The following is a 27,989-nucleotide window of genomic DNA, read 5'->3' as shown; positions in this document are numbered from 1 at the left end:
TATTAAGCACACAGGCAGAAATATGATTTGCAGATTTAAAAAAAAAAACAACACTAAACAAAACTAGCACACCTACTCAAGCTGCTATCTATCCACCGTACGCGAGAGGCAAAGACAAAGGAAGAGAACAGTCGAGTGACTTGTGTACTGTAAATGTATTTCTTCTTTATTTCATGTCTACCTCATGATCAGTTACATAGAAATCCTCCATCTTGTGTGGTTTTAGTGTAGTAGCTACAGAGCCTAGTGCTGAACAGCCGTGACTCTGCACAGAGCTTAGACAGCTGCTTTTCCTTCTCCACCATCAGATCCTGCACAGCTCTCTACAGCCAACCGGCAACATGACCTCAGAATATCAATAACCCGGGTCCAAATCTAAACAATGACTTCACCTGCTGGGTATTTACTACACTCCAGGAAGTAAAAACATCACGTCCTCCGATCTACTAAACATCGATATTCAGAGATCATGTTGAGGTTGATCTGTGGTGAAATACAGTCTGATTTTTGGATAAAATGCACCGTTTAGTGTTCAACTTTTGGTACAGGAGGTTAGAGAACATAAAAACACACATTTCACTTCACGTTTTAATACGTGTCAGAGGACCTTCCCACTTTGACACCTGGTTAACCTTCATTTAAAAACAAACAAACAAAAAAAAAATCAACAGTGATGTCACACGTCAGCTCAGTGTGTGTGTGCATGTGTGTGTAGTGTATGTGAGTACTTTAGTGTGTTTGTGTGTGTGTGTGTGTGTGTGAGAGTGTTTGCACACACCCACAAGAGTGTGTCATGGTCTGATCAGTGCTTCGGCAGACACTCGATAAGGTGGTCAGTTATGTAATGTTACTGGCTGCGTCGCAGGAGCGGAGGGGGTGAGGTGGAGAGGGAGAGGGGGGTGGGGCGAGGGGGGGAGAAGTGAGGCCGCAGCGTCTCTTCGTTCATTCACAAGATTTCTTCACATGATGCGGAGACCCTGGATAGAAGCTTCTAGACTCTGAGGAGGTAAACACAAACACACCAGGGAGTTAGAGCTGCGAGAAAATCGATCTCTGGAGAGGATTGTTGATGTTTGTGTGTTTTTACCTTGAAGTCCCAAATGGTCATCGCTCCATCGATGCCTGTGGTGCAGAACTTGCGACAATCCCTTTTGTCTCCCTCGTAGATAGACACTTGGCTAAAGATAAGACATGCAGATACATAGTGACAGTTTTAAAAGGCGGTGAAGAAGTTATAAAATCGAAAATCATAATGATGGAGTGTGACTGTGAGGACAACGTTCTGATCCTGCATGGAAAAGACTGACATTTTGTATAAAACGCTTATTAGTGGAGCAGAAAGTCAGCAGGCCCAACCAAGAGAAACTCACAACATTTTGTTTTTACACTTCAGATTTTATGCGGATTAAACAAGAGAGAAATAAAGTGAGCCTTAGAAGTGCTTGTAGGTGGATTTTATTACCTTTGGATAGCTGTTTGGCAAACAGCTATCCAAAGGTAATAAAATCCTGTCTCTGTGCTAAGCTAACCAGCTGCTGCCTGTAGCTTCTTATTCACCATACAGATATGAAGGAACAATTAAGCTTTTTGTCCAGCTCTTGGCAAGAAAGCTAATGAGCTTGTTTCCAAAAAGGTTTAACTATTCCTTAAGAAAGAGCTAAATCTATAACGCACAGTCCCTCAAACAAACAAACATTAAATATACTGTGTGCAGAGCTCCACTGAGCCTCTGATATTATCCATTCCAGCCAATCCTTTTGTTACATAACACAACATCTATTCTAGGGGTTAAAGTACCATCAGCTGCCAGTTTACAAGTTGCACCAAGCTAAAATTAATTCAGCCGAATACAACAGTCCTGCAGTGAATCCTTCAGGTTTCACTGAAACTGTTGTAGAGATGTTTCAATTCAACTTAACGCTCATTTTCAAAGGCTGTGGGTTGGAGGCTGAAGTGCTGGTGAACTGTAATGAATTATGCTGAGAGATGTTTCTAATATGTAAGATAATAATACGAACACCTCTCAGTCCAAAGTGACTACAAAGTTGACTCGTTCCTTATTTTTTTAGTTATTATTGAAAATGGTAAACATCCAAATCCCTCCTGTTTACACCTAAGGACACAAAGTGTACAGCACAGGGATAATCTCTTGCAACACCAGTAACACAAAGTTGTAATCACACACTCGACTAAATTGGGACAAAAATTAGCCAACTGCGACAAAACAAACTCTTCACTCTTCAAATAACTTTTACTATTTCTAATTTAATCAAAGAACCTAAAAACTTTAACGTCCAGCGTGACTTACGTGATGCTGTTCTGGTGGAGTGTGTCCAGGGCAGTGTTGCGGTCCTCGGTGGTGGCTCGCTTGTCCATGTTCCTGAAACGCTCCATGGCAGAGATGTTCCTCTGGATGCTCTGCTTGGGGAGGTCGAGCTTTGACACAAATGTCAGCGTCCCACCGTCGTCGCAACGGAACAGCATGGGGCAACAGTCGTGGCCCTGAAGACGCAGACAACAGATTTAAAATAGTATTCCTTACTTAATGTATTTTTGTTAGCTGAAATGTGTAACAGTGTGTTTGTTCTTATTCTTACCGCAGCTACTAGACTGTTCTCTGAAACAAAAATGACACTGAGGAGAGGAAGGAACTCCGTCTTCAGCTGTGAAGGACTTAACACACAAACACACGCTAATTAATTACAATCTTGACATTTATCTGGTTATATTGTACTTTAAAAAAGATTAAACAGGCATTATACTACAAACAAATTCAAATCAGGACAGTTTTGTGACCAAAAACAATAAAGTGACTGTGCTTGGATTACAGCTGTGTGGCAGGTTTCCAGTCAGAACTTGTCTCAAAGACCGCCCACGCAATTCATGTCGCCTGCAATTTGTTGACAACAGCATGTCATTATGTAATTGGATCTGGTTCACCTGGTTTCACACTTTATTAACAATGTGAGAAGATGATCAGATTACGAATCATGGATTGTCTGCAGTGTCCAGTAACAGAGAACACACTAAAATGCATTCTCATGCAGTGAAAGGTTTTTAATATGATGGACTGCTTTTTCAACATTTTAATTTTATGAAAGGGGTTACTCATGTTTTGGACATTATTAAGCCGCTCGGGATGCAGTCAGCTTTCTTATCTTTAGTCATCTGTTCATTCTCTCTGTCCTATCTCCCTGTTTGGTTGAGAGGATAAAAATGTAGCTCTTTTTCTAATTTTAGTTGAGTGACATGAGCTATCCTCTTCCTCTTGTATTAGTAACAGAAATTTCACAGCCATCACCCACCGCTCAGCATCATCTCCTTGACTGAAACTGGCACAGTCTAATCAGTGAGTTTTCTGGCATTTGCACCCATTGCAATATTAAAAACATGCCAAATTATCCTTAATTTATAGCACAGGAACTGTGTAATATCCGACTTATGTTTCCATTTTTTTAATCATTGGGTCGAACAAATGCTTAATTGAGTTTTTCCAGATATTCTGTGGAGTTTTTGACCTCTAGTAGCATGAAAAGGCATTTTTTTGTATGAGTAGCTCCCTGTTTTGTTTATGTCTGTCACACACGAGGAAGCGCACGCCCGTTCGCAGCATGATCCACATTTCTGCCAATTGTTCTACACTAATTAACCGATGTACAGTAGGTGGTAACATGCCAAGGAATGAAGCAATGTGCCAATTAAGGCCAGTGTAGAGTGAGACTCCATGCTAGTAAACAGCACAGGATCTACAACACTTCAAAAATTGGCTTTGCAAAGAAAATTGACTCAATACTTTTGCTAGACTGCAATGAGACACATTATGTGTTGTGGTGATTAACAATGAATGTAAACACAGCATTTGTTTGCTTACAGGAAAACGCCTCAGGGCACATTTCATCTGAGAAACCTGTTTGCAACAACCATAAACAAGATGCCTCTATGTGCAGAAATGATTATACCTGGCAGTCTTGGAGCTGTCCACCACAGTGACAGTACTATCATGGCTGACCCAGGCCAGACGGTTACCAGAGGATGAGAAGGAGACAGAGTGGACCCAACCCCCTCCACCTAACAGACACAAAGAGCATAAAAACACAGATCTGGCTTAGTTCAAAGGGTTACTGCAGTTCAGAGGGCTTTTTACTCTCGCATATAAAAACACAGATACAGACCCGCTCCTCCAAATTCTGCTAGCACAGCCCCAAATGGCATCTTGCTGCCCCAGGGTGTGGGACCTGGTTTCTCTTCCACCTCCTTAATGTAGGCTGAGAACACCCTGGAGGCCGCAGAGGGAGGGGTCGGGAGAGGAAAAGCAAAAAAACAGAACGGAAAGCATAAGAGGGAGAGACGACGTTGGCAGGTTTTTAATCATTTAATCTTTACTCTTGATCCATAAGATTCACCGCTGACAACATTCACCTGCATTTGAAGTCACAGGATCCAGCAGCCAGCAGGATGTTGTTAGGATGCCAGTCCAGACTGAGGATGGTCGAGCGGATTGGCTTCTTGATGTGCTTGCTCACCCACCTAAAGCATTTGAAAAAGGGAAGACATTTTTTAATATAAAATGTGAAAAAAAGGATCAAATTCAAGGACCAAATACTCTGATATACCAATGTTATGTTTCGATTGGGGGACGGTAACAATTTGAGAGTTTGTTTGATTTATTGGTTGATCCTAATTTAACACAATTCATCCATGTGACCTAAACAAAAATAAAAGGTGTAGAATCGGGCTGCCCTGGTTTGACAGAAGAACTTATTACACACGGGAAAAATGAATAATTGTGGTTTTAAACCAAGTGCCAACAAACAGTTACAGATGAAGTGCCTCACATCCCTTCGAGATGTTGCCGTGTCCCAGAGTAATAAATTAGTGGTTAATGCAGAGACATGAATAAATGTCAAAATACTATGATCTGACTGCAATACTGCACTTAAAAAAGGTGACATGACACCATTTATTGAAGTGAAAAATAACTGATTAATACTCTCAATCCCTACATTTTAGAAATTAAATATTCAATTTTACCAGATACATTTGCAGAAGAAGTGTCATGACTGTACAAATAGTCTCACCAGTCATTCTCAGACTCAAAGTAGCAGACAGAGATGAGTCGAGCACCGCTACCAACTGCAAACTTGTTCTCCAGTGGAGACCACTTGACGAAGGTGGCGGCTCGGTTGATCCTGAGGATGACCAGCGTGGGCTTCCATACCCCCTCCTTCTGGGACCACACATAGGCATTACGGTCTGCTCCACATGTCACTATACGGTCACTTTTGGGAGCCCAGTCGATACCTACAACACAAACAAAGAGAGACTGTGTAATGCTGACTCACTTTTGCAGTAATCATTAAGTGAATTATGATGTCACGCTCTAGAGCTGAATAAGCCGTTTATAAAGATGGATCATTGTGTCAACTCTTGTTTAAGACCATTGCAGACGCATTTTTGTGGGTCACTCGTGGGAATGCAGAAGAGGAGTGAGATATCAGATTATCTACCAAAAAGCATTAGTTTTAAACTGTCGCAATATCTACAGAAATGTAGAAAAAAATAATGACGCTCTGTCAGATTCATCTTTGATTTTGTTTATTGTGTGTTTTGTCTCTTTAGTCCCTCTTATGGATAATGAATAACACTCAAAATACAAGAGTAGGGAGGTGAGGAGAGAATCTGTCACCATAACTGAGAACAATTACTGTACCTGTGTTTTTATACGTGACAGTAAACATTCAATATTTATTTCTGTTTTGTGGTGGGCGGCAACCAGTGTTAAGGTGCGTTAGTCACCCACTCTGACAAAGTGAGAACATAAAGAAACAGACATTTTTTTTCATAGACAATACACCATTTATATGATATTATAACATCCATTAATAAGACGATACCTGTTATGTGTCCATTGTGCTCCTTCAGCTCGTGGGTCTTAACCCACTGGTTGCCACTCTTCTTGTAGATATGGACTTCATGGTTATTAGGACTGATGGCAATTTCTGCAAAAGAGAAAAAAAAAAAACCAAAGCAGCAGGTTGACAGGATGGAAGTACAGATAACAAACAAGCCTGACCAGTTTCTGGAGCTGAAACACTCAGTGAGAGTTCACACATAGTGGGGACAATAACTTTTCTGTGTCTGAAGATGCATTCCCTGCTCGCATACACATACAATATACTCATTATTTGCACACAATAACTCCCAAGTTGTGAACTGATACGCAGTGTGCAAGCTGATAGTGGGTATTCAAATGAAGGAGGAAACATTTGAGCCTTACGTGTCCTGTCACGGTTCCACGCGTGGCAGGTGATGGGTTCCAGCAGAAACTGATGAAGGGACATCTTGTCTGGGTGTGGTCCTTAAGTGGGAACTCTGCGAAGTCACACAGCGACAAAAAAAACTTTAGTTTAGCAACTTTAGCGACAAACAAAACCCCCCTGAGCCAGGAGCCCCGAGTGAACTTTGCCTCTTTCGGCTTTTTACAACTCCGCTGATGACATGTCGATATGACAAGTCTGGCTACTTCTCAAGTGGTGCAGCCACGTTAATTTAACAGGACATATATTCGTGTTCCAGCTGATTAGCCAGCTAGCTGTGTTAGCTTGGACACATCAGCTAAGCCAAGTCATTCAAAACATTGTAAGACTTGCTTAAACGAGCCAGGCTAACGCTAGCCAGCTTATTTCGCCACAGTCTCGGTTTATTTGACATCGTATATTCACTTTATTGATTAGCTAGCTGCTATAATATTATCGTGACTGGGTTAGTAGTCGCCTCTCTCGGTAAATCGTGAACACTTAGCAACCTTACTAGCAGGTTAATTGAGCTGCTAGCTAACGCTAACTGTGCACCGGTGTAAAGACAGGCCTGGTGGACAGGCTGGTCATTTTGAAAATATAAAAGACGTGTTGCTATCCACACGTTTACCCCCCAAGGCCTCCCTTTTCCACATCAGACCCCGGTTTTTCCTTGGAGGAGATGCCTTTACTCCCAATGATGGACACACCATTAGCCGTACATTCCGCTAGCCCTCATGCTAACCTACCTCGTCGGTCCGGTTCTCCCGAGTGTGCACTCTCGTTAGCCGGCAAGCTAAGTTACGCTAGCGGGGGGAAAAAGGTTAGATCAGGAATGGACCTGAATTCGCGGACTCTGGTCAGTCGACACGAATTCGTCCAGGAATGTTGAGGGAATGTCAAGACGGCCAGTAGGATACGACCGGGAGCATCCGGTAGCTAAATCGGCAGCAAAACACCGTGGATGCCTGGCTGACAGCTAGCTTAGCATCATCACGCTAGCTGTTACATTCAACTGAAAATCGTCGTTCACAGCCAAGTGTCACATCCAAACTACGACGAGCACGAAAGAGCTCCTCTAGTGGCCCGAATAGAAATATTCAAAGTGGCCTAACCGGTTAGAAAATACTACCATCTAGTGAATAGCTTGGAGAAAACTGTCTGAAATATAGTAGGTCTGTCTTGTTTGAACAGAGATGAGGAAAATAAGTCATAACCCGGGCTGCATTGCTTTAAACAGGCAGGCGGGCCACTGCTTTAGATTCCCAGGGGCGCCTGAACGCCACACGTTAAAGTTTGTTATGGTTAGGGAAATATCAGGATAAGGGCTTTAAGATGGGGCCTGCTCTGTTGTGTTGTGTTTTTAATATACTGATGATGTGCTTTACATGGTGCAAACAGCTAATGACACAGAACATTTAGCATTATGTAATATTTCCTCATTGGAATATTGTACACAATGCACAGATGGCGGGATGAACGGGGGATTAGTGGTGCCCAGTTCCTTTATGCCCCAGGGACCAAGCTCATCTGGCTATCTTCATAAATGGTAACTCCACCAATTATCCACATTAAAGTGTTTTTACAGGTCTTGGGAAGAACATAAGAACATAATCTGATAAATTGCCTCCAGTGATGTCGCTCAGTAGTCAAGTTGCATTGTGGTTCGTGCTACTTTTTCCACATATGCAGTAGCACTCCCAAAGACCTGTAAAGACAATTTAATATGCAATTGGTGGAGCTGCCCTTTAAGCTGTATCTACAACTCAGTGATGCGTGTTTTTGTTGGTCTCATAGCAGTGATCAAAGTCAGCCCCTCACAATCATACTGCAAGTGGCAAGGATTTACTGTTGCACACACAGACTTTATTCTTTAGCATTTTTTGTCATCACGTAAACTTTTTAAAATCCAAAGACATCAATGAAAATGCCTCAAAATTACGTGCACACAATCTCTGTTATTTTAAACATTAGGAAGGTAGTGCAACTTTTTAAAAAAATGACCTTTAAATGACTGCTGCCTCAGTTTAAAGATCATCCTGCCTGTGACTTGTGGGCTCTTTGACCAATCAGAGGAGGTTTCAATTAGTATCTCTCAATCGCACCTGGTGGACCTACAGACGACCTGCTGCCGGCTGCAAACACCAAAACATACTCAGATTCTCGCTCAGTTTTTTGTGTGGTACATCAAAAAAAAAAATCAAATGGAGTCAACACCAAAAGCGGATGAGGCGTTTCCTACACCTCCACCGTACTTCTTACCAGGTAAAGTCCTCTCTCAAACCTGCTGAGTTCACAGAGTTCTCAGTCAAAAGAAACGTGTGTGCATTTGTTTCTTCAGGTGAAAGTCAAACAGGACGAGATGAGAGGATCTACCATGTTTACTCGCCTTTCAGCCCTCTACCACCACCTCCCTCCTTCTCCTTCTCTCCCGGAGTTGGCTGCTCCACCCAAGTCCCATCATCTCTGTCAGGTACATGCTCACTGATCGCTGCCTCCATTTTGAACATGTCACGTTTTCTGAGCTCAGAACTTTGTGATATCTTTCCTTTTAGACTCAAGTGTAGATTTTCAGTAACATTTTAAGTTGGAGGTGTCTGTTAATTAATGGTGTTGTATTGTTCAAAACTAGGGGGCCTTAAAGTGTTGATGGTCTTCCCATGTCCTCTCTCCAGCGTCTGCTTTCCCTCTGTCTACTCCCAGGCCGAAGTTTGTGAGCTATGAAACACAGCTGTATCGCTCTCCAGCTCTGACATCATGCCCCGCCTGTCAGACTCAGGTCACCACGCAGGTCTCCTACAGAGTCGGGGCTCACGCGTGGCTCGTGTGTTTTGTGTTTGTGTTATGCGGGTGAGACTCAAATGGCTAAAACCCAACATCAATCCTTTTAAATATGGCAAAGACTGACGTGTAATTTGTGTCTCACAGGTTGCTGCTCGGATGCTGCCTGATTCCATTCTTTGTGAAATATTTCAAGGATGCCTATCACAGTTGTCCTCGCTGTCACCGGGTCCTCCACATACACAGGAAGACATGCTGTGAATGAACACACGCAAGCTTAACCACCAACAGTTTAATCTAAAGCAGTAAAATGTATGACTGTGTCAGAGTTGGTCAGGATAACTTAAAATATATAGATGTAAATGTATAATATATAAGGAGGAGACATGTTAGCTCCAGTCGTGTGGGATTTAGAGAATTTTAACAATATTTTAATGTTTTGTAACAAAATCATATCAAATAAATGTTTGTTGTGGCAATATCTATTTCATGGTCCCTGTCTTATGAAAGAAGAGCACACAACAGGAACAAATGTTAAGCTTAGATATGAGTGGACTGTGTGTATTTGTTCCAAACTAATAATCTTACATTTAATGACCTTCAGCACCCGTGTGAAGCGAGCGGCATCTCAAGGGTAGCGACTTTTGTTTTCGACCTTCCACATCTTTTACACGCTGAGCTTCAGATGCAAAGGTTTAGTTTCTCTGAAGTCAGCACTTGCAGACCGTCCTTTGTTCTGCAGTAGGGGTCATTTCATGCTATTTTAGGGCCGCCCAGGTCATGTTGTGGATTATGATGAACTTCTATTACATTCATGGCACCTTGCAAAATCCTATAGCTGTACTCTGAAGACTTTCTTAGTTATACATATTTGAAGTTTGGCTCTCTGATTCTTTTTATTCTTATTTTAAGCTTCACCAGTTGCTTATTTTTCATTGGATTGGGTTGTAATTGGTTTGAGGATGATTTGCAACATGTGTACACGTAAATACTTGTTGAGGAATTTTCAGTTATCAAATGAATAACAAATCTTTTTTTTTTCACCTGAATGAAGAATCATGCAGCCAAATTTAGATCTTGTGCAGTTTTTTTTCATAAAAAATTACTTTTAACATATTTTGATTGTAGATTTTCCTGAGAGGGATTGTTGAACTTTTCTTGAAACTTTTTTTTATGTGAAAGTGTTAACATTCATTTGATAGGCTGGCTGTAAAGTGGTTTTCAGTGGTTTTATTTCATAGCTCGATATTTGTACTGTGTTGACTACAAATGTTTGTGTGACTTCTATTGAGCCTGTTTTTCATTGGGTCCAGAAAATGTGCAAGTTTAAAGGATCAGCTTGGTTTGTTGCACCCAAGACGATGCGCCTTGTTTGGACAAAATCGTAATTTTTGCTAATTAGCTCAATACACATATATTATTTCACAATTTTAATCTTTTCCGAAACACAGGGAACAATGACCCGTGGCTTTTTAAAACACTCTTTAGCCTTCATGATCGATGACAACAGTGTAGATTAAAGAGAAAACTTTAAGACTGATGTTTTAGCTTTGTCCATCTGCTGATGAAGACCATGAGATGCAGTTGATCGCTGTGGGGAAAAGCTAGTAAGTGGACCTTGTGTCAATTATTTATTTATTGATTAGTCAAACCACTACATTGAAGGTCATGAATGAAGTCAGACTTGGTTTCCACAGGTGTTACCATTGCCACAGATACTGATTTCCCTTTTACTTTCTGTCCAGTCATTAAGTGAGCCTGTGTGGATTAGGCCTGCATGTGTGTGTAGTAAACGTGCCCTCGCTGATGACACCACAGGATTAGAAGTGTGGGTTTATTTTAGATCTTTGAGCTGCAGAGTAATGAGCATTTGAGTTGCAGCGAAACCCTTCACTCCCCTCCTCCTGAGGTCATACACGTCATGTCACGCCCTCCTGCTGCTCAGGTATAAGACGCTGTCAGGTCGTCTGCCATCCCAGGGTAGGTGAGCACTGGTGGATCCCGGCAGCAACGCACTGCTGACCCCTGCATGGCCAAGGATGCATCAAGGCATCTCCTCGGTCAATCAGTTTCCGCCTTAGTGTCCTCTTCTTTCTTCTTCCAGCACTTCAAACGCAAAACTGAGCTCCTCTCCTATTTGATCCTGTGTGTTGCCAAAATGCCATTCATCCCACCTGTGTCGATTGCACGCTCTGTATCAGGTCTGACCATGAAGGAGAGACCTATCAACAACAGTTCATCTACGACGACTGCGACCAAGACGAAGGTCCAAAGAGACGACAAAGGCAGCTCTGTAAAGGAGCGACTGGCTTCGAACCTCAAGCAGCTGGGGAAGAAAAGCCAACCCAGGAGTCATCTGCCAACCGCCAAGTGTGGGGGAGTGTCGGGGGCAGAGCTGCATGTAAAGAGAAGGGACAGATTGTTGCCTTCATCACAAACAGACAGCTTCACCGCCTCCAGCTCGGGCGAGTCTCTGTCTAAGACAGAGCAGCACAAACATGAGCGGCAGAGCTCTGTGAAGAGTGAACCAGAGGTGAAGATGAGTTCGAGGCATGAGGAGGAGGCCCGTTTCACACTGACTCTCACACCTGAGGCTGTTCTGCTGCTGCAGCGGAGGAACAGTGAGAGACATCAACACTCTGCGTCCAGGAACGCCGGAAGCAGAGGCGGTGTTTCTGGAAGCACCTCAGAGTCCAGACGCAGGAGGGAAAACGTCTCTAAAAGGCATCAAACAGCAACACAGAGACACAGCAGTTCAAACGGCAGCAGAGTCGCTGCTAAAAACAACATCGAGGCTGAACTCGGAGACATAAGCTCCATAGTGAAAATCTCACTGCTGAACGAGCAACATAAGTATGATGATGTGGAGTACGAGGAAGAGGAGGACTACGGTGTGGATGAGCGCGTGGTGCTGAAGTGTACAGAGTGGCTGCGTGGGTTGGAGAACACACCAGTGACTGTGGGAATGAGCCTGAGTAAGAGTGCGAGCGGCGTGAAAACTTTCTAAGGGCAAAATAAGAAGCGCTGCTCGACTGAGGTGTCACCTCCCAACCTGAGAGTGAACTGAAGTTTTAACTGAACTGAAGTCTTGTTTCTGTGTCGGCTAGCTGCTATTTGAAGATGTGCTCGTGTTACTGCTGCTTTGTGTTTCTCTTGTGTTTGTTTCTAGGATCAGTAAGAAAACTGCATTATTTTACAGCTCAGGTATTCATCCACTGCGACAATGTTGAACTTTTCATGAGAATTTTGGCAAGTGCAGCTTTATTTCTGTATATTTTGTTTGACCTTCTTCTTCTCCGAGTCAGAGGGGAAGTAAAACTTCATTATGTTTCCTGTAGTTCTATTCATCCATGTAAATAGCTTTGGTGTGAGTTACTGAGATATTGTCTGTGGAGATGTCTGCTTCTTGCGGCTACAGCGGAACAAGAGGGCACTTTTTTCCCCCCAGATTTTATTGTAGTTTCTTTCTACCTAACCACACCCGCCACGGCACAGAAGAAAGCGCGCATCTCATGGACGAGAGGCTAGCTAACAGCCATAGATTTATATAGAAGAACAAGATAATAAACACAAAGATGGCGCAGGCCAATGAGAATTGCTCCCCTGGCGTATACCCCCAAAAAAGTTTTCTGTGTTTACTTCCTGGTTATGCAGCCCGGCAGACTTTGAGTTGTGATGTCATCACAGATTTTTAAATCCCTGTCCTCGGCTTGAGGAAAGTTTTAGAAATATGAAACCCAGACATATCTAAAATTGACCTCGACTGTTGCATTACAGCAAGTGGTCACCGGGCAAAATTGTACATTCGACAAAAGATCACATTTGAAAACTTGTTTTAAACTTGCGCATCACAACTTATTGGGTTATTGGCAGAACGTTTGAGTTGTTTATTTAACTAACAAGTTGGACTGAAAGAGGCGTCTAACACAGTGACCTGTGAAACCACATGTTGATAAGATTCTCTTTTGCTGATCTGTAGTTTCACTATTTTATGAGCGTCCAATGAGTGCAGAGGTTAAACTGATTACATGTAATCCACTGGGAAAGAGCTCCTCGCCGACCGTGCTGCAAGGCGAGGTGAGAGTGCAGGATTAGACGCAGGGCGGGACTCCTGCAGCGGCATGTCTGCGTCATTTTATATAAACAACAATATGAGTAACAAGTTAAAAATTACACTTTATTTGAATTTTTAAAAAATGGTCACCGATAAAACTTACAACAATAATTTCAAACTTATGCTACGCAACTTACATCATTCAAAACAAGTTTCCAAAGATTAAAAATATGCTGACTTCTGGTATTGGTGTGTAAAATGATACACAAAAACATACTGCAGCTATAACAGTCTTGAATATTTCACTCGATATAAACATAATGCTCCATAAAGAGATGGTAGAAGATGGTACTGAAGATATACTGTATGTGTTACTGTCAGACCGAGTGGTGTCATATGATTTTCCTCAAGGCGAATAAAATAAACTTGTTGGGGAATCATTTTCGAAAGCTTTTCTGTCACTTTCTTTTTCCCTATACTTTTTGTTAAACTTGCATAAAGTTTGTATCAGAAAAGGTACATTCCGTCACTGGTTCTGCAAGGTTTTAATAAAAAAAAGGAAATACCTTTGTGCTCTGACTATTATTGTTGTCTCCCTCGCTCTAAGTAGCTTTGTAAGGATTTAGACGTTGGCTCGGCTGTTGCTTTTCATTCCCTCGTGCACAGACCAAGTGTGCTTTGTGGCAGCTTATCCGCCTGGGAGTCAAATGTTACGACACGTGTGTTTGTTTATGTGTGAGAGCGTGAGTGAGGGAGAGAGAGAGAGAGAGAGAGAGAGAGAGAGAGAGAGAGAGAGATTACATGTGTAATGTTCAACAACTATTTTGATGCTAAATAATAATTTAAGTAAACACATTAAGAAGCACACATATAGAATAGAATAGAGCTACTTTGCATTATTATGTGTTTTTTGTTCCTTTTCCTGCAAATGATGCGTTTCATTTGAGGCTTGTTAAATAAATAAGATGAAGACACACAAACAGATGGGCGGCCATCATTTCCAGCGGTTGATTCGTCGCAGCTGTATGTAGGCCAGGATCATGCAGACCAATACCATTCCCAGCAGAGCCACCTGGTTCTGCCAGAAGCCCCACGTGGAGTAGTCGATGTCCTGGGCTTCCAGGAACAGCTCCCCTGGGATACTGCGGCACAGACAAGAGAGGCTCAGTGTGTGTGTGTGCACGAGTGTGTGTGAGGGTCATTGTGTTGGAAGGAGCGGCTCTGTTATCACACTCACACAGTGTTGTTGCCGTAGAAGAACTGTCCTGACATCTCGTTGATGAATGCAGCCTGAGAGAGACAAAGAGACTGGGCTGAACCATTTCCTCGCTACAGATAAAAGCAGATTCAATTGAACCCCAGTGATCTCATTCTCAGAGCCGCACCCTTCTGCTTTAATATCTTACGTTCAATCCATATCTGAAGATACTGATCCACTTCAGCCAGGAGAGCCAGCTCAGCATGGAATTGAGATTAACAAGAAAACCACCAAAGACCTGAAATGGGAGGAAGAGAGGGAACAGTACAGCCCTGGAAGTATATAATATAGCTACAAGAGTACATACAGTATTATGATCTCAGCCATGTGTATTTTGTATGTCTTGTGTCTTGGCGTCTCACCATCATGAAGACGAAGGGTAGAGCGATGAGGATGTTAGCCATGGCAAATGAAGATACACTTGCTGAGACGAGGAAGGCCAGACCAACTCCTGCCAGGCTGACCAGAGACATGGTCAGGGCAAAACACAGGAATGCTTCAAAGGCAGGCTTCAACCCTGAAAGAGTGGCGGATATGTAAACAGAAAAGACAGAAACGTCATGAAACAAGAAAGAGCATTTTAATATAAATCTGGAGTTTGCTTTTATAAGGTCTCCCTGGTGGAGTCAGACATGGTGGTGTCACGTCAAATGGACAGAAAATCTATCCATCTATCTATCTATCTATCTATCTATCTATCTATCTATCTATCTATCTATCTATCTATCTATCTATCTATCTATCTATCTATCTATCTATCTATCCATCCATCCATCCATCCATCCATCCATCCATCCATCCTCTGCATTATAGAATACAGGTTGTATTCTTGTTGTGTGCGTCCCTCTATGTATGAGAATTACCCATCATGTAGTAGGCGATGGCTGAAAATACAAAGATGGGGATGATGCGGTTGGGGATGAGGTCACCAAAGATCTTCGACAAGAAGTAGACAGATGTTCGGTAATAGCCACTCGAGTTCTCGTGACTGCAACAGACACACATGAATACAAACACTGTGAGCCCTGTGTCACGTTTAACTGTACAACCACTGTTGTATTAAAGTATAAAGCTTATAATATTCAATATGTTCTATTTGCCAACAAAACTGCATGAAAAAAACACAATAACAACAATTTATTGATCTTTCAAACAAGTATTATCTATTTAGCCAAGACCTGATGTACTGCAGCTTTGTCCTGTGTGTAAGAAAGCTCTGTTGTTCTTCACAAACTGTTAAAAACACATACATGAAGGCTGTCTCATGTTTGTGTTATTGCACTGGGTGACACTTTCCCTCATAAAGATGAACATGGGCACTGTAGTTTATTTTGATTCACTCTCCTGCTGTGGGAAATACTCACTAAAGCACCAAATGTGTATTATTCTGCAGCTAAAAATAGTTACTCTACTCCTGAGTAATGTTTACTGAGCAGTACCCAGCTGTTTCAGGAAATTATGCTTCCTATCTGAGTAAAAAACATCTATTATATGGCCTATTTATAGATTTATAGCTCCTGTAGAAACAATTAGGGAATGGGTCACAGACAGATTGTACCAAAAGTGTTGAGACAGCCTTAAGAAATGTACATGTGCACTTTAACACGCACTGATAAACCGTTATCTTTCACTCACATGAAGATCGCCCTCTCGTTGATAAAGAGTTCCACAGCAGAGAGATTCCCAAACACCATGTTGATGATAAGGAAGAAGAATGCTCCGCTCCTATCGCGCAGAGAGAGAGAGAGTTATGCAGATGCAAATGTCAGTCTGACCTGAGTTTTGTCCCTTGAATTGTGCAAGTATGACGATATCATCAAAGTTGTTTCCACATCTTAACATCCTGTCTTCTCAACTCACTCATTTACTGTAAATCTAATTGAATTCAACCATCATCACTTAACCTCTTTTGACCACATTTTCCTGCCTAACACATGCAATACTGTAATATGAAAACCTCTAAAACAATAAACTGACAACTTCCTTTTCATTATGTAATCCTCTCGTAAAATATGGCCTTGAGATGTCATGTTTACAGTAGATAGAGTGTGCAGAGGTGAAAATAAAGCACGCACACTGAGTTAAAACTAGGCTGGCTGCAGTGCCGCAGGTTGTGTGAACAGTACCTGTTTTGTAAACCCTCGGGCAGTTTTAGAGGCATTTGGTAATAAATGAGTCCCACCAGAATCGCAAAAAAGATGTTGAGAGCCAACTGGGCATAAGAGGTCTGAGGGTTCCTGAGAGTGTTCACCACTGTCCTGCCACACACCACACGCATCTGTCTCACAGACACACACACACGCACACAGACAGAGGGTAATATTTTTTATAGGCATGATGACAGATAAGAACAGGGTTCACTCAGTTGGCAGCCCAGTATACTGTCTTTATAGCTGGCTGGCACCATTATCAATCTCTGCGACATAACATCATAAAACTCACCTTAATTTAAGACTGAGCAACAACTGAGAGCTGAAATATATATATATATAATGATATTTTGAATATAAGAAACATGTTTTGTCCACTTTTTGAATTACAGGGTTGGCTGACCTGATAGAGGAAAGATGTAGCGTACTCTGCCGGCTTGTCTTGACCTCTAGCCCCTTCGGCAATGCTCTGGTTCACATGGTCCAACTCTTCAAGCACTTTCTTGTACAGATGGGACTGGCAGTACATGGTTGCCAACGTGTTTTTACTCTCTTCAGTGGAAAGACACAGATGCCATTATACATCAGCTTTTTGTAGATAAGGACAGTATAATAAACGTGTTATAACAGTCCTTAAAAAATGAAAAAAGTTTGACATTTTGAGAAAAATGCAGTGCTGTTTGTGAAGAACGCCGTCAAAATGACTTCCTGTTTGTATTGTCATTACTAATGAGCCTCAAGGAACATACACAACAATCCTCCCTCCCTCCATCTACCTTCATACTTATTGGACAGACATGAGATCAACGCTTTATCTTAAGCTCCTTGTAATTAGAGTTAGTTATCAGGTTGTAAGGCCTTAATAAAGTGCATAATAAAATATTGCATCGTCCAGTGTGAGGGATTTAGTGGACTGAACTGAACAACGCTTGTCTCACCACTGATTGCTAAAAACATAGACAAATGGGAAAGGCCCTCTTCAGATCCATCCTTCAGATTATGTTCAATTTCTGCCCTAAATCCTACACACTGGACCTTTAACAATGACATAATAGGTAAGTTAGTGTGTTCAAAATGCTCTAATCAATAAAAAGAAATGTATAAAGCTTTTTTTTAAAACCTTCTTAAGCAGTCCATACGTTCTTAATGTTAACATTAGCGCTGTTAAAGTTTCTCATAAGGACTTAGAAGGGACTTCATCACTTTTAACTAACACAAGAACCTTAATACTAAAAGGTTAAAGTTATAATTACATTTTTTTTCCATTAATCTAATGTGTGTGACAGGTTTTTTAATAGATACACTTTACATTTTAAAACTATAATGGCACTCAGTAGAGCACAGTCCCCTTTTGTACTCACTTAAAGATACCAGACACTTTAATACGATTTATTTTTCCATTTAGATCCATGCATTATCCCCTGAGAAATTAACAAAAATATGAAAAAAAATGCCCTATCTCATGGATTTGCACCAAAAGTTAATGGTTTCTATTTTGGACCAAGACACATCCGTTCAGAAGTTGTTGTTTAATCCTGCTGACACACCAACTAACTAAAAAACAGACACTGGTGAAAACATAACCTCCTTGGTGGAAGTAAATACAGTTGTTGAAATGCTGTTGAAATAATGACTTGATGTAAACTTTCCAACCAATTTTAGCCCAATGATGAAGGCACCTCGATGGTATTCTTACCCACAAATCACCTAAACCCGTGCTCAGAGCCTCTGTCGGTGTCATATACCTAAACGTTTGTGTAGGTGTACCTTCAGCGAGAGCTTCTAATGTGGATTTGGCCTCTCCATTTGTGATGTCCATAAAGAAATCAGCAGGGTTGTCGAAGGGCTCAATTTGGTAGCCTGTACAAAAACAGACGCACACAAATGCAAATAAATCCAAACAACAACACATGCAACATTTTAAAAAGGTTATATTATTACACATTCCCAGTCAAAGTCCTCAACTTTTTATAAGAAACACACACATACCGAGGTTTGTGAAGTACTCCAGTGCATGGTCTGCTGCTCCTGCGTACACCACCTCCCCTTTGTGCATCAGGGTCAGATGGTCAAACCGCCTGAAGATGGAGTAGCGTGGCTGGTGGATGGAGAAGATCACAGTCTTACCTCTTCTGGACAGCCTGGACACACAGAAGCACATTTGTTAACATCCACATTGTTACAGAAAACACAAAGACAGCAGTGGATGGTGAAGATGCTGCTGATTTATGGGGCATTAATAATGGCTGCTCTAAGCTAAGCTAATGTTAATTAAAACTGACAGTGAACAGTGCTTTGCCCACAGTTTGAACCCTCCATCTTCAGCAGCATTGTATGCTTCAGTTGCCATTTGCATCTTTGTGTGTGAATACGTGTTCCCTAATGTGAGATTAATTAGTAATCGTGTTTTACTTGTGCAGTAGATTGATGATACAGTTTGCAGTGTTTGAATCCAGGCCGGTGGTGGGTTCGTCCAGAAACAGCAGAGAAGGAGAGGTGATGAGCTCCATCCCGATGCTGCACCTCTTCCTTTCCCCTCCAGACACGCCACGCAGAAACTCAGTCCCTATCTGCACGCACACACACACAGACACACACACACACACACACACACACACACACACACACACACACACATGAATACACAAAAACACTGCTGCTCAGCAACAGCAAGGGTGAAAACTAACTAAGGAACTGGTTTTGGGCCTACTTTAAAGGCTAAGTTCACCCAAAAGTGGAAATTCAGTCATTTGTTGCGTTTTTCACATTTTTTGTGGCCACCGTCAGGAAGGGTGACGTGAGGGAGGTCTGGTTGGTTGCAGTCTGCAACCTCACCCACAGATACCATTAAATCCAACACACTAGACATGAAATACTGCTGTAAAGCGAGTGATATGCAGCGTGTGTCTGAACGACGTACCTTAGTGTCTGCACAGTCGATGAGGCCCAGGTCTTGTATGATGGCATTGACTCTGCTGTTTTTATCTGCGGAGGAGTGATGCTTGGGGTTGAGACGCAGGTTGGCACTGAACAGGAGATTCTCCCTAACAGACAGAGTGCCCATCAGGATATCGTCCTGGAAGCACATGGGGTACACTCTTAGGCACAGAGAGTATAATACTTTCAAAGAATGCGTGTGCATGTTTGTATTTGTGTACCTGAACCACATAGGCAGAGCTGAGCCTGAGCTCAGACGTGACGACTTTGCCATCCACCAGGACTCTTCCATGCTGCAGTCCAGCGGGGTCTTTTCTACCAGCGATAACGTCCAGGAGGCTGGCAGGAAGAGAAATAATATGAATAATACTCATGTGGTCGGGGTCGCACACGTGTGTGAGACCGTGCCTCTGTGTTTGCATGGACATGGACAAGTTTCTTACGATGTTTTACCGCTTCCAGTGGCGCCCATGATAGCGTTCATCCCAGGTCTCATGATGCCACTGCAACAACCAATCAGAAAATGAATTCAGTCTTTTCACAGAGGACACTGTAAATGCACACTACAGTACAGTTTGTCGTTTCTGCTGCTAGGACTCTCTCAATCAAACCAATAAAAGCAAAAGACTTAGTTTAATGATGTCGTGAAGTAAGATAAGATAAGATAATTCTTGATTAGTCCCACAATGAGGAAATTTGCCATATTATAGCAGCAAAGGGGACAGCAAAAGTAGAGAAGCATTTATAAAAACAATAATAATAAACAAGTAAAAAGCAAGATATGATAAATAGACAAAAAAGAACAAGAACAATGTAAACAACATTAATAAACAACAGAAGTAATGTGGGATCACAACCACCATTGCTGAACCTGATAAAAACTACCTGAAGTGAGTCAGAGAGAAATGTTTACAGACGAGGTAATGCACTAAAGTTTTTTATTACATTACATTTAGTCACATTGGGAGACTTCCTTCTTCGCCCTCTGACGTATCATCTGATGTCCAACTGGAAGTTTTAGCAACAGGCGACCAAATAAAACTTGATTAAAGTTCTGGATTTCTCTGTGTTGGAACATTGTTGGATACATTTGAGATCATGTACACAACTCAGCAAGATATACAAGAAAAGCCACAGATGAAGCTTTATAATGTGAGCTGCAACATTCTCATGTCTATGTTTTAAAGTTTTACATTCATAAATCAGGCAATCACAGGTTATATTTGAACTTAGACAGAATTATATTAAAGCTGAAGAAGACAATTCCCAGGTCATCAAATGCTGAGTCTTTGGGGTCAGATTAGGAGCCTTTTGAATGTCATTCATACTTTGATTACTTGACTTATCCCTCTGTATGTTGCCTGAATGGCTGGACAAACAAAAAGCTCAGATAGCGCTGCCATGGGAAAAATAGCTATTTATACTGCAGATGGTTTCCCTCTGGCTTATGATGTGATTGTTGTCAGAACGTCTTTGACTCTGTTTTCCAGATATTCTACTTACTTCTCAGCCTCTCATTGAAATAAAACACAAATAAATTGAGTTAAATATCCTTAAGAGTGAAAATACTTGCACATGTTTGAAAAAATGAGCTGCAAGTGCAACAACATGTGATCTAATAACTTTTAGCATTTGTATAAAAAAAGAAAAAATCACATCCTACAGGTGGTTTTAACAGGCTATCAGACAGCCACTACCCAATAATAATGCTCTTAACTAGATATAATGGTACGTGTGAGTATCATATCCTACCTCACATCTTTGAGGATGTGCTTTTCAGGACCGCTCTTGCAGCAGAGCCTCCTCTCCTGAACACGATAGTGCAAGTTGCTGAATGTGACAGTCGGCCCTCGTTCCTGGAAATACTCCTCAACGTCGCGAACAACCTGCTCCGTCTTAGACATCGTCAGAGGGAGCAGAGTTACCAGCAAAAGGACAGAAATTCAGTCAGAAAGTGAAGATGGAAGAGACACAGAGGGACAGTCTGATACAGAGACGTGTGCAGTCTGACAGGGAGAACCAGGTGAGAGATCAAGTTATCAGCAATCATGTGATCTGTAATTAACTCATATGATCTTTGGACTCCTTCAATGCTCTCAAAGATAGTGTGACATTGACCTTCTACCCCCAACCTCTCAACTGCAGCAGTAACTATGATGAGCTATGTGATAATAGTGCTTGTCTGTAGTCAGGGTCATTGGAGAGTAAAAGGCAGGGGATTGTCCTTGACAGGTTGAAAACACATAACAACCACACGTTGTGGTAGACCCAGACAAATCCAGGGAAATACACCTCATGATGGAAACCATACTACTACTTCGACGACTACTACTATTTCTAGGAAGCCTGTCGACCAGAAAATGGCCTTTAAGAAACTGTTGTCATAAATTTCAAAGCACATCTGCTGTCGGTTTCTTATATTTTTTTATTGATTCTATTCTGTTATTTACATTACTCTTTCTTTTTCTGTGATTTTTACCTGTATAATCACTTTTATTCCTTTAACTTGTAATGACTTATATGGACTTTTTATAGTTTTACATTTTTGGTTCTGCCTTCTTGTCTCCTGCTTTTGCTTGTTTGTCAAAGCTTTTTGTAAACTCTTTTTTTAAAGATGCTATATAAAAAAAAGTTTTTTATTATTTATTACATTAAAACCTTAAACATATTTGAAAGAATAATACAATGCACTTCCTTTTCTTGCAAATAAAAGGTTTATTTGATAAGCAATAAAACTTGAATTAATTGAGCTGGTAGGACCAGTAATGTATGATGGCTACGTCAGCTAACTTTGGGTAACTAGTGGATGAAGAAAAAATAATGAACACAGCCACAGACTAAAAGCAGCCTGCACACACAGTACGCACCGTGAACTGTGCTGACCATGCTGCGGTGCTGACCAAGTTGCGGTGCTGACTATGTTGCGGTGCTTCACATGTTGCCGTGCTGACCATGCTGTGGTGCTGACCATGCTGCCGTGCTGACCATGTTGCGGTGCTGACCATGTTGCGGTGCTTCACATGTTGCGGTGCTTCACATGTTGCGGTGCTGACCATGTTGCAGTGCTGACCATGTTGCGGTGCTGACCATGCTGTGGTGCTTCACATGTTGTGATGCTGACCATGTTGCGGTGCTTCACATGTTGCGGTGCTGACCATGTTGCGGTGCTTCACATGTTGCGGTGCTGACCATGTTGCGGTGCTGACCATGCTGTGGTGCTGACCCTGTTGCGGTGCTGACCATGCTGTGGTGCTGACCCTGTTGCGGTGCTGACCATGCTGTGGCGCTTCACATGTCCATGGCGCTGCTGCCCCCTGCTGTGCAGAGTGCAGAAGAGCCTCCTGGTTTGATCAACGTTGTTTTTCTCTGACCTTTTTCTCTCTCTGCCGTCGTCCAATCAGGCTTCGTGTTCAGCACCGAGAACCGCCTAGAAAATCGCCGCAGCCAATGGCTTTTCAGCATATCGAAAAATGGGCGTGGCCAGTTCCAGAAATTCCAAGGTGTTGTCATCGCGTTCTTCAGTGTGGTGTGCTTTACACTGGGCGTGTGGGCGGAATTCAAAATGCTCACAATGCGGCTCTAACAGGAATTGTGTTTTTTTCCCCCTTTTCTATAGAGTGTAAGGGTCGTGAAACGTTTTTTTTCTCGTATAGAACACAGGAGAAAGGCAGCGAAGCACCTCGGGAAACCAAACAGACCAGTATTTCACACGAAGTCTAGCTTAAAGGCTAATAGCTAACGCCTAACGTTAGCTATGGAGGAGAGGAAGGAGGAGAGAGAAGCGGAGATCCAGGAGCACGGCCCCGAACACTGGTTCTCCAAGTGGGAACGGCAGTGCTTAGCGGAGGCCGAACAGCGCGATCCGACCGAGGAGGAGACGGAACAAAGCCAGCAGCAGCTGTGGCACCTCTTTCAGAACTCCGCTACCGCGGTAGCACAGCTCTACAAAGGTCCGTACCAACGACACCGAAGTTGAAGTTAAGCTAGCTAGCCGTCCTAGCCGATGCTAACGAAAGCTAATCCTGCTAGCTAACGTTATCGCTGGGCGGAGAGAGACACAAAGGGCACTGGCTAGGTTAGCTCGGCTAGGCTAGCCATTCGCAGCTTTTCCTTCCCAACGTAATTAGCGGTGTGTGTGTGTTTTTACGGTTGTGTTGGGTGACACCAAAATGTGTATTTTTTCAAGTTGTGCACGATATCGGGCGTCCAGCAGTTCTCTTCTCGATATCGTGACCCTGTTTTGTTAGCTAGCTCTGACGGAAGCTAACGCGAACCTGCTGACAACGCTAGCAGCCGGTCACAGTGTCAGAATGTGGGACAACAGAGCTGAATCCGGCTCAGTGGCCCGAGTTGTCAAGAGGTCCTCCCGGGCTAAACGGATTGATCAGCGGCCGAGCCAACTGGACCACAAAGCACCGGCTGACCCGGCGCCGTGTGTTTTCACTCCTTCCAGCACATTTATTCTCTCTGTTTGCACACAACATGGCTCACACTAAAAAATGTTTTTGTCCACCGTTAACAGTTACCTAGCTCGTCAAAATGGCGATACACAGGGAGGAGTTTGCCGACTGAAAACAACTCAGTTTGTTGACGGTCAAACGCAGCGATAGTTCATCGTCGCAGTGGTGTTTTTAGCTTTTAATAAGTAGCGGCACAGATGTGTTTTATCCCTGCGCACTAACAAAGGGGGGCTTTTGCTGTTGACTGCATTGTTGTAATTATCCAGAACAAAATGGCGAAAGGATTGAAAAAAAAAAAGTATAGAAGTAAAATCTTCGCCTGTCAGCTTTTGCTATTAGCATGAGCCCCGTTTAAGTCTTTGTTTTAAATGGTGGCATCATGGTTGGTTAATGTGACCAGTGAGTCATTTATTAGGAGTAACACTTGTCTAAGATGGCTTTGTTCGTCGCTTTGCCAGACAGACCATTTTTCCCTTTTAAAGCTGTCTTAATTTTGCAACTACTTCACAAGTGCAGTCATCATCCCTCCCTTAGTTCAGACATCCTGCACTAAGCTCCCTCCACTGTGTGCTCAGACTGTGCCACAGCTGCACGTCCACAAAGTTAAACTCAACACCAGTCGAGGAGGCCATATGGACAGGAAACCATATGGCCAGCTTCTGTAGATTAGATGTAAGGATTTGTGGTATAATTGAATGTGTGTGAGGATGATTGGTGGTGGAGCACTGGACGGGCCCTGAGCCTTTGTACTTGTATGTTATTAAACGGGAACCTTAGCCGGAGCTGCCAGTTCTTTTGTTTAAGCTGCTTTTTCTCACATCGCTGCTCTGTAGCTTTACGTTACTCATACAGACCACTTCAATTATATTTGATGCTGGGTGGCTGTGAAAGGAGTTTGAAGATCATTGCCTCTAATAACACCACCCGCTAGTTATTTTTCCTCTTCGGGCCGACACAAGAAAGCCCATTCCCGACTGTTATGAAGAAGTACGAGCTGGAGAAGGGGAGTGTGGGATTTTGCAGCGACAATGGCATTGTAAAGTTATCATCGCAAGCGGACTAACTTCTTAAATTTAATTTGCAGATCGAGTATGTCAGCAGCAGGGCCTCTCTCTCTGGGTGCCCTTCCAGAATGCAGCCACAGCTGTAACTAACCTGTACAAAGGCAAGTAATAGTTTTCCTCGACTATTGCTCATCTTGTGATTGACTGGCTGTTCGTAAATGAGGTTGTTGCAGATGAACTTAAGTTGTGTCCAGATTTACAAAAAAAAAAACATTTGTCCTTTTTTGTTTTCAGAGAGCATGGAGGCTCACCAACGGAGCTATGACCTGGGCATCCACTTAGGTTACCAGCGTAGGAATAAGGATGTGATTGCATGGGTTAAGAAACGCAGAAGAACTATCAGGCGCGAGGACCTCATCAGCTTCCTCTGTGGCAAAGTACCACCTCCACGGACAGCTCGTGCCCCACCCAGAGTTGCCATGGTGTCTGCAAGCCGACCATCAGCCCCAGAGACCGGCAGCTCAGTGGAGACTGACTTGCAGCCTTTCAGGGAGGCCATAGCGCTGCATGGTAGGTCAAAATGCCGTAATTCAGCAGCAAGGTGTTGCATTGTGTAAGATGCTAGATTTTGTTTGAATGGACGTGTCCTTACATTTTCCTTTTTTCTTTCCAGGCCTTAGTGGTGCCATGGCAAGCATTTCTGTGCGTTCTGGTCCTCCTGGTTCCCCAACTCACCCTGCCCAGTCCCTCAGTCGTCGCAGGAATGGTCTTCACGATGTGGACCTCAACACCTTCATCGCTGAGGAGATGGCACTTCATTTGGATTCCACAGCCAATCGTAAACGAGGCCCTGCCCCCTGTAGTGATGTCATCACAGACTCACCTACTCATAAACGTAACAGGATGCTCTGAACTTTTCCTACGCCACTAATCCCTCCTCTGTCCTCTCCTTGGTGGCCGACTGGACAGCTGATGAGGACTGATGCCTTGGCCAACCATTGAAATCTTCCTCCTTTTCATCTTAGTTGCAATGCTACAAATAAAAGAACTTAACTATTACCAACCTGACACATTTCTCCCCCTTTATTTTTCTTTCATCCCCCTCTGTTGTCTCACTTATCTGCTCCATAGTAGTGTTCTGTTCTTTTTCCAGAAAGTGTTCTTTCCTGTTTAGTTGCCCTCAGTAGATCTGATACCTAAGTGAGCACATGTGACACTTGAAATCCTTATATTGCAGAATGTTGCGTTTAGACATTGTTTATTTGGCCGGGCGCCTTTTGTGCTTCACATCCGCTAATCAGATGAATCGGGCTGTTGCTTACTGTTTGCAGTTCTCTTCCCCTCACTGTCGAGCGTACTTTCTCCCCCTCCTCCTCTGTGGAGTGCTGGCCAAACCAGACTGGACTGAAACCCGTACTCTTCAGGAGTTTGAACCACCTCCCTGCCGTGTGGCTTGACTCAAAACGCTTGTCAGCGTGTGTTTCTCATTCTGCTGCTGCTCTGTGTGTTTGCGTTTCTGACAGCAGAACTGCCACTTACTGTGTTGTACTTGTCTTTGCCTTTGAGAAAGCTGCTACAGTATCTCTGGTTGTTGTGCAACGGTGAGTGAGTGAGTGTGTGTGTGTGTTTGTGTGAGAGTGTGTGTGTTTGTGGATGCGGGGTTCTGGCAAATCTAGCACCCACTTGAACAAATTAGTTCCTGTTTTACTTAAATTCATCCTATGTTTTCTTTAGTTGCTCCTCGCAGCCTAAACCAGGGTTTTATCACAAAGCAGGTCTGTCAGTGTACACAGATAACACACTTTGACACTTTGAGTAGTGGGGTAACAAAAGATGGTAAAGCAAGATTTATTTTCGACAAAGATTTCTTTGCCTAAGTAACCTTATCCTGCATTGTTATTTGCCATTTTCTAATCACGTTGTAACCCATAGTATTGTCGTGTTTACAATTAATCCAAACGCACTGTTTCCCTTTCAGCATCACAACTGACTGAGTACTGGTTCTTGCATTTTTGCTTAAAAAGCAGTCAGTGTTTCCAAGCTTGCATTTTACCTAATTAATGTTTACATTTGCCCCATTGACGAGAACATAAAGTGTTGCATTGTCATCTTTTTTGTCTCTTGTATTTAAAGAGTTACAACACTTATGATTTCAGCTTTAAACCTTGAAATTTACAAGGGGGAATGGTCTGTGATCGAGAAGGGGGCTGTGATATTTTACTTTGTTTAGCCAACTCATGGATGGACGTGATGGTTCAGCAAGGCTTGGGGCTCTTGTTTTGCAAATTTCACACTGCTTTGTGATACAATCTTGTGTAATGTGTGTAAATAACATGTAGGTGCTGTTATATGTGGTACATATTGTAAAAAGAAGTGCAAATCCATCGGGATGTCCATGTACAATTCTGACATTAAAGAAAATACAAGCGTTTATCTAAGTCGTCTTTGAGCTTTCTCACAGTTGTGTTTGATTTTTACGGACTCTTTTGCTTCGCCTGCTTGACGTGGTCTTCTTTCAGCGCCGGGTAATCTCGACTCTCAAACGTAATATTTCTATGAATTGCCTCGGGCGAGTTTCAAGAAAGGAAGGATAAAGGGTGCGATGAAGTGGAAAAACCTAAGACTTTCAGCTATATTATCAATTTCAGAGCTGGCTCAGTTAACATGCTATTAATCATCTGAAGCATGAAAGAGCTAGACGTTCAGTTACTCTGCCATCAATCACCACGGCTCAAACCATAAAGGAAAGACTGTAGTTGCTGTATTTCTAAGTTTGTTATTCTCCTGTGTAGCAGAGTTCAGTGAGAGAAGGATGTCAACAAACTTTGACACATTTTGAGACCAGTTCAGTTTGTCAACACATGGGGGCGACACAGACTACTTTGTTCTGCCTTCTCAGAAGAGAGCCTGTGATGCTAAACACATGTAGGCGACCTGCACTGGCACGTTAATTAATGGATGAAAAATATTGAGCATTCAAAACAGATTTCGATCTTTCCAACAGTGAGCTGTAAACTTTTCCTCGCTAGAGTTACACTTCCAAAGAGAT

General features: G+C 42.6%; 5 protein-coding genes across 5 annotated transcripts; 3 read left to right on the top strand and 2 right to left on the bottom strand.

The window, feature by feature from the left end:
- Positions 1–136: 136 nt before the first annotated feature.
- arpc1a (actin related protein 2/3 complex, subunit 1A) lies at positions 137–7,354 on the bottom strand. The gene is made up of 11 exons (XM_073464009.1): positions 7,046–7,354; positions 6,278–6,372; positions 5,895–5,999; positions 5,079–5,301; positions 4,420–4,527; positions 4,173–4,276; positions 3,960–4,068; positions 2,598–2,673; positions 2,309–2,502; positions 1,088–1,178; positions 137–998 (listed from the first exon to the last, which is right to left on the bottom strand). The coding sequence occupies exons 2-11, from the start codon at positions 6,339–6,341 to the stop codon at positions 960–962; spliced, it is 1,113 nt and encodes a 370-aa protein (XP_073320110.1). The 5' UTR covers positions 6,342–6,372; positions 7,046–7,354; the 3' UTR covers positions 137–959.
- Positions 7,355–8,361: 1,007 nt separating this feature from the next.
- LOC140994408 (lipopolysaccharide-induced tumor necrosis factor-alpha factor homolog) lies at positions 8,362–9,560 on the top strand. Its single transcript, XM_073464020.1, has 4 exons — positions 8,362–8,561; positions 8,638–8,769; positions 8,972–9,146; positions 9,225–9,560. Exons 1-4 carry the CDS (start codon positions 8,501–8,503, stop codon positions 9,340–9,342), a joined length of 486 nt encoding a protein of 161 aa, XP_073320121.1. The 5' UTR covers positions 8,362–8,500; the 3' UTR covers positions 9,343–9,560.
- A 1,675-nt stretch (positions 9,561–11,235) lies between these two features.
- Positions 11,236–12,084, top strand: LOC141005496 (uncharacterized). The gene has a single exon (XM_073477351.1). The coding sequence runs from the start codon at positions 11,236–11,238 to the stop codon at positions 12,082–12,084; it is 849 nt and encodes a 282-aa protein (XP_073333452.1).
- A 2,041-nt stretch (positions 12,085–14,125) lies between these two features.
- Positions 14,126–21,380, bottom strand: abcg2b (ATP-binding cassette, sub-family G (WHITE), member 2b). The gene is made up of 15 exons (XM_073470529.1): positions 21,229–21,380; positions 19,920–19,979; positions 19,698–19,815; positions 19,460–19,615; positions 18,952–19,109; positions 18,529–18,680; positions 18,307–18,399; positions 16,943–17,091; positions 16,516–16,667; positions 16,025–16,114; positions 15,253–15,377; positions 14,752–14,906; positions 14,538–14,627; positions 14,369–14,421; positions 14,126–14,273 (listed from the first exon to the last, which is right to left on the bottom strand). The coding sequence occupies exons 1-15, from the start codon at positions 21,378–21,380 to the stop codon at positions 14,126–14,128; spliced, it is 1,851 nt and encodes a 616-aa protein (XP_073326630.1).
- A 1,616-nt stretch (positions 21,381–22,996) lies between these two features.
- hapstr1b (HUWE1 associated protein modifying stress responses b) lies at positions 22,997–27,371 on the top strand. Its single transcript, XM_073467031.1, has 4 exons — positions 22,997–23,426; positions 25,021–25,101; positions 25,235–25,510; positions 25,614–27,371. Exons 1-4 carry the CDS (start codon positions 23,231–23,233, stop codon positions 25,850–25,852), a joined length of 792 nt encoding a protein of 263 aa, XP_073323132.1. The 5' UTR covers positions 22,997–23,230; the 3' UTR covers positions 25,853–27,371.
- Positions 27,372–27,989: the final 618 nt, after the last annotated feature.

This window comes from Pagrus major, chromosome 1 (assembly GCF_040436345.1).
Source record: "Pagrus major chromosome 1, Pma_NU_1.0".
Classification (NCBI taxonomy): domain Eukaryota; kingdom Metazoa; phylum Chordata; class Actinopteri; order Spariformes; family Sparidae; genus Pagrus; species Pagrus major.
The sequence above is the reverse complement of the archived record's forward strand: the minus strand, read 5'-3'. Positions and strand labels throughout refer to the sequence as shown.

What these genes read in the sequence shown, in the direction of transcription:
- arpc1a (XM_073464009.1), bottom strand. Translation starts at nt 6,341, where the DNA reads ATGTCCCTTCATCAGTTTCTGCTGGAACCCATCACCTGCCACGCGTGG. An exon ending in GCACAATGGACACATAACAG is followed by an intron (nt 5,302 to 5,894) that starts GTATCGTCTTAT and finishes TTTGTGTTGTAG; the next exon opens with GTATCGACTGGGCTCCCAAA. An exon ending in TTTGAGTCTGAGAATGACTG is followed by an intron (nt 4,528 to 5,078) that starts GTGAGACTATTT and finishes CAAATGCTTTAG; the next exon opens with GTGGGTGAGCAAGCACATCA.
- LOC140994408 (XM_073464020.1), top strand. Translation starts at nt 8,501, where the DNA reads ATGGAGTCAACACCAAAAGCGGATGAGGCGTTTCCTACACCTCCACCG. An exon ending in AGTCCCATCATCTCTGTCAG is followed by an intron (nt 8,770 to 8,971) that starts GTACATGCTCAC and finishes TCCTCTCTCCAG; the next exon opens with CGTCTGCTTTCCCTCTGTCT. An exon ending in TTTGTGTTTGTGTTATGCGG is followed by an intron (nt 9,147 to 9,224) that starts GTGAGACTCAAA and finishes TGTGTCTCACAG; the next exon opens with GTTGCTGCTCGGATGCTGCC.
- LOC141005496 (XM_073477351.1), top strand. Translation starts at nt 11,236, where the DNA reads ATGCCATTCATCCCACCTGTGTCGATTGCACGCTCTGTATCAGGTCTG.
- abcg2b (XM_073470529.1), bottom strand. Translation starts at nt 21,380, where the DNA reads ATGTCTAAGACGGAGCAGGTTGTTCGCGACGTTGAGGAGTATTTCCAG. An exon ending in CACATCCTCAAAGATGTGAG is followed by an intron (nt 19,980 to 21,228) that starts GTAGGATATGAT and finishes TGGTTGTTGCAG; the next exon opens with TGGCATCATGAGACCTGGGA. An exon ending in TCGACTGTGCAGACACTAAG is followed by an intron (nt 19,110 to 19,459) that starts GTACGTCGTTCA and finishes GTGTGCGTGCAG; the next exon opens with ATAGGGACTGAGTTTCTGCG.
- hapstr1b (XM_073467031.1), top strand. Translation starts at nt 23,231, where the DNA reads ATGGAGGAGAGGAAGGAGGAGAGAGAAGCGGAGATCCAGGAGCACGGC. An exon ending in GGTAGCACAGCTCTACAAAG is followed by an intron (nt 23,427 to 25,020) that starts GTCCGTACCAAC and finishes TTTAATTTGCAG; the next exon opens with ATCGAGTATGTCAGCAGCAG. An exon ending in GGAGGCCATAGCGCTGCATG is followed by an intron (nt 25,511 to 25,613) that starts GTAGGTCAAAAT and finishes TTTTCTTTCCAG; the next exon opens with GCCTTAGTGGTGCCATGGCA.